Source organism: Amphibalanus amphitrite, unplaced genomic scaffold, assembly GCF_019059575.1.
Source record: "Amphibalanus amphitrite isolate SeventyFive unplaced genomic scaffold, NRLGWU_Aamphi_draft 000645F_arrow, whole genome shotgun sequence".
NCBI classification, from domain to species: Eukaryota; Metazoa; Arthropoda; class Thecostraca; order Balanomorpha; family Balanidae; genus Amphibalanus; species Amphibalanus amphitrite.
In genome coordinates this window covers 348,039-360,638 of record NW_024882139.1, presented here as the reverse complement: position 1 = coordinate 360,638, position 12,600 = coordinate 348,039, and the positions used below count along the sequence as shown (strand labels likewise).

At 49.1% G+C, this 12,600-nt stretch overlaps 1 protein-coding gene across 1 annotated transcript; it reads right to left on the bottom strand.

The window, feature by feature from the left end:
• Positions 1 to 181: 181 nt before the first annotated feature.
• On the bottom strand, positions 182 to 12,071 carry LOC122363870. Its single transcript, XM_043333669.1, has 6 exons — positions 11,822 to 12,071; positions 11,090 to 11,242; positions 7,725 to 7,929; positions 5,808 to 5,953; positions 4,908 to 5,032; positions 182 to 1,197 (listed from the first exon to the last, which is right to left on the bottom strand). The coding sequence occupies exons 1-5, from the start codon at positions 12,030 to 12,032 to the stop codon at positions 4,965 to 4,967; spliced, it is 783 nt and encodes a 260-aa protein (XP_043189604.1). The 5' UTR covers positions 12,033 to 12,071; the 3' UTR covers positions 182 to 1,197; positions 4,908 to 4,964.
• Positions 12,072 to 12,600: the final 529 nt, after the last annotated feature.

Sequence of the window (12,600 nt, the reverse complement as noted above, 5' to 3'; positions counted from 1 at the left end):
CTGGTGGCACGGTAGCCTGATGTGGTGACCATCCCCCACACTACATAACCATCCTTCGTTACCGCCGCTTCGTAGCCGTCCCCACACATCCATTTACAATGATCTCTAGCCGAGTAAAAATGCAAACACCAATAGTTTTCGCGTGTATTGAAATATATCGCGTGTATCGTCCCCTCCGGGCCACCGTATGCGGGTCGGATAAGCGGATCAAAAAACCGTCTCTACATAAACAAAGGGGCTGATTATACTCCCGATGTAATCTCAAGAGCGTTCCTGTTAATATCAGATATAACGCAGGCACAGTTGGTGACCACACACACATCATACAGACACACAAACAAAAACTGCAATGAAATTAGCTAGCTCATAGCTATAACTAGGACGTAATTACTTTAGCCATCTATATCACGATACCTAGAGTTGCATGAAGCCTCACACAATTATTGGAATGAATTTATGCAAAACAGCACAGTCCTTAGCACAAGCAGAGCACATCAACGACTTTTCAGATGTTTCAGATGTACCAACAAAGGTACGCACACACGTTTTATCGGCATATAACCCCAATACCCCAATACCATGTGCCCAATACCTCCATATAAAAAGTCGCATAGGTATGTCCAACATTCAACAATGTTGGACACTTCTAAACCTACGTAGCGCTTGTTTCAAGCCCAATACCGAAGCTTGCTAATAAATTTCTACAAAACAGCGCCCACGCAGGCCCCCACAGCACGTGCCAATGTGTTATATCCACCAGTGATATTTCACACACAAGTCATTCGACAGAAAGTAAACACCGCACAGTGCGTTATTCGCTCACTTCAAAGTCCACCGTAATCAGTGTGTTGAGTTCAATGGTATGGCGCACTGTGGAACCACACACACAAATTCCTGGTCCATATTTCACGCCTCACTTGTAATGTAATGTATCACGCCATTATATTCACACTTTGTCTACCTGTATATAAAAAAACACACGAGAAGTCCATGGACTTTTTCGAACACGTGTCTTGTGATAAACCAGCGCAGTTTTGAATGGAATAATGGTGTTCGACCCCACTGTATCCACCCGGTGCACGCTGATGCTGAAGGAGCGCAGCTTCACCAGCTCCCAGTTGGTGATGAAGCCCGGCCGACTGTCGTCCCATTTGTCCGTCATATTCTCGGATCCTTCCAATCCAAGGGTGAACAAGCCTGCCGGCACCGGGTGGAGTATGACGTCATACGGGGACAAAATATGACATGACATGAAATATGATGTTTTTCGTACTCCAGCCGTATGGCTACCCATCTACGCTGGAGTACGAAAAACATCATCTCACGCTCTCAGTCCCAGCGGATAAAAAACAGCACCTAAGAATAGGTACCTTCTTTTGTCTCACATCACCTGGAAGGCCAAATTTGTGCTCAATGTGTTCTTTGGACATTTTATTTTAACCCTCGCATGTGTGCGGCGTTTGCCAGCCTTCAATGTGTAGGGGGGGGGGGGTCGGTTGGACCCCCCCTTGCCGTTTGGCCCCTGATCGAGCTAGAGCTTCGCGGAAAAAACGAGCGTGTTGCCCGTGACGAGAGGAAGCCGATGATACCCAATTTTAAGGTCCTAGGTCATTGGTTGACCTTCCAGGTCAGGTCAATGACCCAATGGTCAATGACCCAGGTCAATGGCCTTTGAGGGCCCTCCGCTGGTCTCTGGGGTCCAACGCCGGCCCATGCCGGCCTTTTAGGGCCCCACACTGACCTCTAAGGGCCCATGCTGGCCTGTAAGGACCCACATTAGCCTCTGAGGGCCCCCCGCACTGGATTCTGATGACCCAATGCCGGCCGCTCAGGGCCCGCATCGGCGTCTGAGGGCCCACCTTGGCCTTTGAGGGCCCTCCGCTGGCCTCTGGGGTCCAACCCGGCCCATGCCGGTCTTTTAGGGCCCCGCACTGACCTCTAAGGGCCCATGCTGGCCTGTAAGGACCCACATTAGCCTCTGAGGGCCCCCCGCACTGGATTCTGATGACCTAATGCCGGCCGCTCAGGGCCCACATCGGCGTCTGAGGGCCCATCTTGGCCTTTGAGGGCCCTCCGCTGGCCTCTGGGGTCCAACGCCGGCCCATGCCGGTCTTTTAGGGCCCCGCACTGACCTCTGAGGGCCCATGCTGGCCTGTAAGGATACACATTAGCCTCTATGGGCCCCACACTGGATTCTGAAGACCCGATGCCGGCCTCTAAGGGTCCGCATCGGCCTCTGACTGAAGGCCCATCTTGGCCCTTGAGGGCCCTCTGCTGGCTTCTGGGGTCCAACGCCGGCCAATGCCAGTCCTTTTGGGTCCCATTCTGATCTTTCAGGGCCCCATGCTGGCCTGTAAGGGCCCATATTAGCCTCCGAGAACCCCCGCACTGGATTCTGAAGACCCGATGCCGGCCTGTAAGGGTCAGCATCGGCTTCTGCGGGCCCATCTTGGCCTTTGAGGGCCTTCTGTTGGCCTCTGGGGACCAACGCCGGCCCATGCCGGTCTTTTAGGGCCCCACACTGACCTCTGAGGGCCCGTGCTGGCCTGTAAGGACCCACATTAGCCTCTGAGGGCCCCCCGCACTGGATTCTGATGACCCAATGCCGGCCGCTCAGGGCCCGCATCGGCGTCTGAGGGCCCATCTGGCCTTTGAGGGCCCTCCGCTGGTCTCTGGGGTCCAACGCCGGCTCATGCCGGCCTTTTAGGGTACCACACTGACCTCTAAGGGCCCATGCTGGCCTGTAAGGACCCATATTAGCCTCTGAGTGCCCAATTCGGTCTCTGATGGTCTCAAACTGCCCTTTGCAGGCCCTGTACTGGTCTCTGAGGGCTCTAAACTGGCCCCTAAGAGCCCAAACCAGCCTCTAAAGGTCCCACACCGGCCTCTGATGGTCCCATTTCTGTCTCTGGGACCGAAACTGCCATTATGTGCCTCTGAGGGCCCCGTACTGGCTTCTGAAGGATCGATGCCGGCTTCTGAGGACCCATACCGGTCTTTAAGTGCCTCATAGCGACACCTGAGGCCCCACACTAGCCTCTGAGGGGCCCGCAAACTGGCCTATGAGGTCTCTACACCGGCCACTGATGGCCCTGTTATGTTCTCTGGGGGGCTCAAGCCTTACCTTTGGGCGTCACGCACTTGCTTATGAAGGCCCACATCAGCCTCTGGGGCCCTACCTGGGGCCTATGAGGCCCTTCGCTGACCCTTGGGTCCAACGCCGGCCTCTGGGGGTCTGACACCGTACTCTAAGGGCCCCATTGCAGCCTCTAGGCGATAGGTATCGCCGAAGCGCTATCGATGGGCCCATAAGTGTAGGAACCATGGGTGCAGTGGGCGCAGTTGCACCAACAATAATTCTGCAGTGAGTGCAGACAATGTATTCTGCATCCACAATAATCTGGAACAAAACCCCCTTTCCTCAGCAACACTACTTTCCATGCAGCACGACAAATTTAGGATATTTTGCCCACTATCCGTCTTTCGAAGCATTTACTACTGTAATGGTCTTCAAAATATGCATTTGTGCTCAAGTAAAAAAAGATTAAACGGAAGTCGGAACACATGTGATTGAACAGTGAACAGATACCGATGACCCACTGTTAAAAGTTTTAGCATGATGATCTTAAAAAATGGCAAAGTTTTTTTTTGCAAAGAAAATGGCAAAGTTAGCCGCCTTTACTTTTGCGGTAGTCCATTCTCAGTTGCGTGAATTATTGACATAATCAATGCTTCAAAATTCACTTTTCGGTACCTTTTCGACATGGTGCACCCTCAAAGCTCTCAATGAGCCTCCGCTCGGGTGCCGCTCCCTACCCCCCCCCCCCGCTTCACCGGTCATGGCCTAGATTTCTGCACTCATGCACTACGCCCGTGGGCCCCTTTAAGCTAGCACCGGGCCCCCCGGGTCAGCGCAGAGGCCCCTTTGCCAAGTTGGCCCCCCCCCCCAAACTCCAAGTCTGCGACCGCCCCTGCGACTTGCCCCGGTCTACCCTACGTGTGGACAAAAGTACGTCACGGACAAAAGTACGTATAGCAAATGCACGTAGGGTATTAAGTACGTACCCCACCCTTGGGTTAAGTTGATCAATGTGTAATACCTTTCTCATTCTTTATTTAATGAACATTTGTTACAAGGCATAGCAAAATTTATCGATAAGTAAATGGGCGAAATGGACAAAGCTATATTATTTGGTATATGAATTTATCATAAGTTCCATGTTAGTATGCCAACAGAGCAGCAATAAAGAAAAAGTGGCTCAACTTACACTACTATACCCTACTTCTAGCATACGTACTTTATACACTACCTTCTTTGGCATACGAACCGTACGCACTTTTGGCATACGTACTTTTTACACTACGTATTTTTGCATACGAACATTTGCGTACGTACTTTTGGCATACGTACTTTATACACTACGTACTTTTGCATACGTACTTTTGCGTACGAACATTTGCGTACGTACTTTTGGCATACGTACTTTAAACACTACGTACTTTTGCATGCGAACTTTTGCGTACGAACATTTGCGTACGTACTTTTGGCATACGTACATTTTACACTACGTACTTTAGAGTACGTACTTTTGCGTACGAACATTTGCGTACGTACTTTTGGCATACGTACTTTATGCACTACGTACTTTTTCACACGTACTTTTGCGTACGAACATTTCCGTACGTATTTTTGACATACGTACTTTATGCACTACGTACTTTTGCATATGTACTTTTGCGTACGAACATTTGCGTTCGTACTTTTGCGAACATTTGCGTTCGTACTTTTGGCATACGAACTTTATCGCCTACGTATATTTGCGTACGAACATTTGCATACGTACTTTTGTCCTACGTACTTTAGCGATACGTACTTTAGTCCTAAAATCCCATGGAACATAACTTACTGAGGATGACTGCTGTAGGCGCATTCTGAGTCGGCGTGGTATTTTCGATTGATACCCCTAGGCAAGCTGACAGACTTTGATGCTGCTGGTGAACGGTGGTTTTTTTAGCTTCTCACAGACAGATGCTGTGGATCAGAAGAAGAAATAGGGCGAGGTTTGGAGTGAAAGAAGTTACCTATATAAGCAGACAAGATGGTCGAAGATAGCTAGACTTTTCAAATACATATTATATTTGGAAAACGATTTCTCACAACATAAATTCAAGTGTCACAATGCGCAAGTATGATCAAACGTCACACATAACTCTAACGTAAATGTCTGATGTGACGACGTCTCACCGGGACACAAACAGCACATACGCGGGTTATGATGCCACATGCAGTGAGCACAGCATTACCACCTACAGCCAGGCACCAGTGGTTATGTTTGCTGTCCGTTTATTACAACGAGAACAGTACACTATACTGATTTCTTGTTTACATTTTTGCTCAATCAAAGGTTATACAAAAATTAGCAACATAGCCAATAACCTCCAGTTCTTTTCAATTGCACTACCTACACTAATTACACTAAGAGTCACTTTCACATTGTGTGTGTCATTGTAAACAAAACATGCACACAATGGAGCTCTAATAACACAAGACAACGATATATCCGACATGCATATTGCACAATGCAAATCGCCTACAGCCAGTGGTGTCACATAGTTAAGTCAGATTGATGCTTAAAAAATGATGTCACTATGCTGATCATATAAGTTGTGAAGTCACATCACTCATCAGCGTCATGTGCTCATCTCGACCCGTTGAGAGGGTGTACGACAGCGGCTTCGAGAGGCCGGTGGCGCCGTGCCGTCTGTTGTGGGACTGATCAGAGACGCTGGGTGGCGCCGTCACTTACCTGGGACAGCGAACTTCAGTGTTCTCGGCGTGCCGTCATCTCTTTTCCCCAGGTCTGCCCGGACCAGGGCGTCCAGTACCGACTGACTGAGCTCCTTCGTTGCGTGAAAAATCAGCCACTCCAGTCTCCGACAGGTAACCACCAGTCTGCGACAGAACAGGACACAGGCCAGTCAGCGACACCAGTCGCCCGACCGGCCGTCTGGAAGGGACGGGTCCGGTCTCCACAGGGCCAGTTCAAGTCCGGTCCGGTCCGGTTAGGGTTCGGCGTTCGGGTCCGGTCTGAGACTGGGGTCGATGCGGTAGGTAGCGTGCTAGCTGTTATTGGATTACGTGCATATACCTATGTATCCCGGCAGGCGGTGGGCCTACCAGCCACCTTCCGCGCGGTGGGGGGGGGGGGCACTTTTTTGCCCCCCCGTATCTCCGAAACTACTGGACGGATCCGGAAAATTCAAACGGCGTTCGATAGCCCTGTCAAATTTGTCGAAGGAAACCAAATTTCATTGACCTAGGGGTCACCGATGACGTCACAGGTCAGGTCAAAGATAAAATGTTTCACCGTTCACGGGGCTTCTAGGGAAAGCGCTATAACACCGAGTAAAACGCATTTTGTCAAAAATCAGCGATAAGGCGTCAGTTGTCTAGTACATATGTTGCTATTAGAGGTCACTGGTCATACCAGGTCAGGTCACCGAAGGTCACCAAGGGTCACCACATGAGCCCGACTTTACTAAGGTTATGCGATGCATGTTTTATGGCCAGTTTTTCATTTCCAACTCAATGGTGTTGGTTATAACTTATAAGACCATCAGGTACGGTTTAGGTCACTTTCTGGTGGAGGTCAGGTCAAGGTCAGGTAAAAAAGGTCAAATTTAAAAGTTGATATTTTTGCATAAAATGGGTATCGATTCGATGCAGCTCGTCACGGGGAGTCTAATGGTGGTCTTTGTTTTGCGCTACGATGTCTAAAATTGCTAAAAATTGAGTTTGAAAATTTGACGTCATCAATGTTGAACAGTTTTTTCGCTATAACTTGGCCAAAAAAAGAGGTATCGATCTCAGATTTGGTATGTAGATAGAAGGCGGTAGGGGCTATCACATATGTTCCGTTTTTTTTCGAAATTCAAAAAACTTTTTGGATTTTTTGGCTATTATATTCAAAAAATCTATTTTTTATTTTTGGGGGTCAAAATCCCAAAAAGTCGAAAACCGAAATAGCAGTTTTGTAGCCCTTTTTAATTTCACACCTTTTATGTCGGACTTATTTTTCTGTATCTCTAAAGCTGTAGGCCTGACAGCTCTTCCCGCGAAACCTTTTTTTGGGTCGAAAATGGCAAAAATGACGTCACTCTGACGTCATTAGTGGCCAACCTATCATAGCCTTTGGAAAAAATTTTGGTCACCATGTGCGCTAGCTGCTCCCGGGAGGGTGCTGAAAGCTTGATGACGATCGGCGCAGCGGTTCTCGAGATATATCGAAAAAACTAAAGGGGGGGGGGGGCAAAAAAATGCCCCCCCCCCCCCACCGCCTGGAAGGGTATGGCTATAGCCATATGCATTGTGCACGTAATCCATACACCCATTAGACCTATGTAATATGTATAGTATACCGATTCTTATGATACAACATTGGTTGCGCTATGTACATTTATACAATAACTGCTTTTGTTATAGCCACAATATATAGGGCCCTAACATACATACAGACCATGCATGTTTGTTTGTATTGGTCTTGGTCTGGTCTAGGTCTGGTCTGGGTCTGGGTCTGGTCTGGGTCTGGGTCTGGGTCTGGGTCTGGTCTGCAGGTCTGGTCTGGGCATGTGGTTTAGTCTGGTCTGGTCTGGTCTGGTCTGGTCTGGGTCTGCTCTGTGTCTGGTCTGTGTCTGGGTCTGGTCTGAGTGTACAGCTGACTGACCTGCTGACCGCTGTGACCGGTACATCCGTACAGAGTTCCCTGGGCGTTCCCAGCTGCATTGTACGTAGCTGGGAGCAGCCGTGGAGGGCGGCCAGTGAGGCGTCAGTGATTGCGCCGGACAAAGAGCCGTCAAGTGTGACGTCTTCCAGGCCGGTGAGGGCGGGCAGCAGCCTCTGTAGGGCCCCGGCAGTGACACGCAGGCAGTCTGGGAAACACAGGCACATACAGACATGGTAGGTGAATGGTGTGGGAAATGACAGATATTATGCATGTTAGTGTGTTGCGCATATAGCACAATACGTCATCGGCCCAGTCAATAGCATTGTGAGTGAAATGCCATCTTTACATACTCGAGGGCAGCGCTTTTCGAGGAGCGCTGTGGCCCGAAGGTTGTGACTTTGAATTGTGAAAAACGCCCGCCCGCCGCAAAACGCAAACACCGCAAAACGCGCAAAACGCACGCCCGAAACGGCAACGCAAATGTCGCAAAAATAAACAAACGCCCGCCCGCCGCAAACCGCAAAAAAAAAACGCAAAAACGCCGCAAAACAATAAAACAGCCCGCATCGCACGCCCGCTGACCGCCAACCGAAAACGCCTAAAATCGCCCGCCCGCCGCCAAAAGCAAACACCGCAAAAAAACGAAAAAGCGGCCGCCAACCGCAAACAAATTTAACACCGCAAACGACGCAAAAAAAAAGAAAACCGCCCGCATCAACCGCCCGCCCGCCCGCCGCCAAAGACAAACACCGCAAAAAACACAAAACGCCCGCCCGCCGCAAAACGTAAACACCGCAAAACGTGCAAAACGCACGCCCGAAACGCCAACGCAAACAGCGAAAAAAATCGTCCGTCCGCCGCAACCCACACAAAAAAACGCCGAAACGCCGAAAAAATAAAACCGCCCGCACCGCACCGACGCTAACTGCTAACCGAAAACGACTAAAAGTCGCCCGCCAGCCGCCAAACGCAAACACCGCAAGTAAGCGCCCGGCCGCAGCAAGATAATAATTTATCAACGACTGGCATACCGTTTGGTTGGTCATTTTCGTAAATCAAAAAGATATCTGCAAAAATCTCCTAGATGAAAGTGCCCGAGTAAAAAACGGATGGCACGTGCGTGTTGCTCGCCCCCAACTTCCTCTAGGTCAATCGCCATTTGGGTCACCTAACGCATTGACGACCGGCTGGGTGGAATAAACCGTGGAATAAACATTGCGCCAAGAAACGTGAGTATTTTGTCAAAAAGAATCCCAAGAATGGTGGATCCCAAAAGTTTGAAACTACCACTTTGACCCACTGGACGACATCTTAAACAGTTGCCGACCGGATGACACCCATTGCTTGGTCACCCACGCCATAGTAGGGTAACTTACTGTGGCCGTGGGGAAAACGCACCCCAGGGTTAAACGCCTCCCCTAAAAAAAAATCGTAGATCTTATCGACGGATAGGTGTTTTATCCTGTCTTTCAGAACAGTCAGCTGCTTGTTTACGTAGTTCTCTATTTCCGGTTCTGCGTCTTGAGGAGCAGCGTGGGTAGGTGCTGTTGTTGGTTTGGGGTGTTGTTTTTGTTGTTTTTACAGAAGATTCCTAAGCTTTTGATGCCTTCTTTATATCACAAAACTTGCTATTGTGCACATCACTCAAAACTGCATTTTATTGTCATTCTGTTGAATTCATTATGCTGCGGCGTTAGTGGCGCGTTTTTTGTCAATATTTTGTTGACCAGAAATGGAGTGGATGGGGAAAGACGCCTACTCGATGCATGGGGCAAGACGCCCCCAGTTTTCTGAAAGGGGGGCGTTTTGCACGGTGGTGAGAGTGCAGGGTAGCGCCCTGTAGGTCGGGGCCGAAAAGGCCTCTCCCTGTCCTTTTTTGCTGATATATCCTAAACGACTGCATATATCGTCACCAAACTTTCAGGACTCCTCCGGGCATCCATTTTACACATTGCAACAACATTTTATTACAAAGGCTATGATAAGTTGACCACAAATGACGTCAGAATGACGTCAAGTTCTGCCATGTTCATCATTTTCTGTTGATGGATGCAGGGTGGGGGCGCTTTGCACACGGGTGTGGGCGTATTACCCAGGGTGTGGGGCAAAACGCCCTTTTTTAAGGGTATGCGGAAACCTTTTTGGGGGTTAAATACCACACGCAAGTGTCTTTTCTTGGTCTCAAAGCGTAGTAAAAAGAATGAGCTACATGATGGTGCCCAAAGGTTTGAATAATCTGGGTTGGGTTGAGTGTCAGAAGGTTTCGCGCTTAATGGGGGCGTTTTTGACCTACTCACCCTATGCATCATGGGTGCGCCGAAATGACCAAAAGTCCCAATTTCCGGTGTGCAGGGTCATTTTCAACGACACGTGGCACGTGGTTCTGGACTTTTCCGGCCACTTTGCGACATACCCATGGGTAGTGCACCGAATGGTGGTTGATCCGCATGGAAGAAAATGGGGGGTGGTTTGGATCGTTTTCGAGCAATCTGCCGTGGAACGCATTTTTTCATTTTGCCCATTGGCTTAGCACGGGAATTTTCAAAGTCACGTGGCACGTGCACCAGATGGTCCGCGGAGGGGAGACCCATACCAGAACGTAGATTACCTGGCCCACTAGAAATCCTGAAAAAAATTTGAATTTTTGGAACAGCCGTTTTCTATAGAGCATCAAGTTGTACTGATCTCAGGCAGCTTTTGCCATATTGTCAGGGAACTCAGATTTGTTTTTCAATAGAAAAACACAATTCTAAAGAATAGTGTTTTAACTATTTACAACAAACCTTCGGTTACCTGGTGAGTTATTGTGATGCTTATCACTTGTATACTTGTTTCCCTAAATGTCACCACACTACTCCCACATACCCAGCACGGGTGGCATTATGGCCGTTGGCATCCCGTTGTCGGTGGTATTCACCCGACCGAACATACTACACATACACACATACACACATATACACATTTGTGACGTCATTGCCAATACTGTTCATGGTCTGTGGTTCTCTACTGGTACGGTGTAACCATGCATCGTTAGGTATGTTCATCACTATATCTAACCACTCATATCAATACCCTGTTTGGCCACTGCTGGTCACCACGTATGACTTCAGAAATATGAACAATATGTAATCGACACAACTAATACCAAACAGCATTGTGCATGCAAGGCATATTCACATAACCACTCCTGATATCGTCATATAAACCGTTGTAATCACACTACTCTGACGTACCCCCATGACCTGTCCCATGCATATGTCTCCGGTTCACCTGTGCTGGGACGGTGTTACCACGCACGGCTACTTAGTGTCATCACTATACCTAACCACTCATACCGATAACCTGTCCGTGTCACCACCACTCACCGAACATGACCAGCAACCCAGCCCAACCAGCCCGTGGTCCCAGCTTCTTGGCCAGCTGGTCGATGACGTCATCTCCCGCCTGTTTTATGACGACCACCAGCCCAAAGTCGAGCGGTCGGACCAGTGTCAGCGGCTCCCCCGTCTCCCCCGGTCCTATCGGAGAGAGAGAGCTGTGTCAGGTGACTGCAGTCGGACGGAACTGCCGCCGGGTCGGGAGGCCGCTGATACTATGGTATGTAACAATGAAACAGCCGATACTGACACCAACACAGCCGACTCGTCACTGATAGGAATAAGTTTGGCAATGTCTTTTTTATACAAGCACACATATTGTTATACCTACATAGCTCAGCATGGACCATGAACTATGAACAATAGAGATTGAACACTATCGACGATGCTGTCAAAACTATCTGTATTGGATTTCAGGCCATGATCAACATTAGGCGTCGGTTTCCTATGATCATTTGTAGAGCACGTGTTCTTCAAAACAACGTCTATCATAATTTTAACCAGAGTTACAGTCGCATTACACATTTTAGGTACTGTGATGATGCCACTGCCCGCTAAAACACTGCTTTTGTGTGTAGATTAATATTATTGCATATGGTATCGGACCGGCTAAACATTACAGCCCACATGCATGGCTGCAATCACAATACCTACCTACTAAGCGCTGTCCTCACCACACAGCAGTGTGATTAGGTACAAGTTTCATCAATGACATCTCACCGAAAACGTCCAGGCGCCTCAAGGACGACTGCAGCAGCCGCAGCCACCGTAGAGTGGAGACCGTGGCCTTCTTCAAGGATTGGAGGGACTCCAAATCCATTATCACCTGCTTCTCGCTATAACCCGGTGGAAATGTGAACTGGTCAGTCGAGAGCCCCACATACTGGACTGTGACTACACTGGCCGCAGTTGATCGGTTCAATGTCGGCATCGAGACGTCACTGGCCGCCGGCGACTGGAGCCCTCTCTGTGCTGTGTCGTTGATGCTGGTTTCTGTAGGTGGACTGCAAAAGCAAACGAGAATAACGTCGAAGGCTCATACATAAAACTCGCACCTAGATTGATAGGGAGCGGTCAGGTGAACCCAATCGTTTTTTGACAAATAACTAATTCGCGTAAAAAGGGAAATCACGACGAAACTTTCAGTAGCCTGAAGTTGAAATTGCACTCATGCCCTAACATTTCATGCTGCTAATCCAGATGGCCTTAATCTGTGATCTGTTTCTCGAGACCAAGTCGGGCCGGAAATGCGATTCGGAGCCTATGTCAGCGCACATTATCCTTGAGTTTCCAGATTTTTTTTGTTATTAGAAACGTGCCATTAGTTTGTTCCAAGCTTGGCTACTTCTCAAGTTATTCGAGAAAAACTTTTTACCACCGCCCCCCGTCGGTTCTAAGTTGGCGCAGACCCCCGTCGGTGCGCGGGTTAACCCGGCACAGCCTGGGCTATTTCCGTACCCACGACAGCCTAGGGGGTCGGATCCGACCCCCCCCCCACC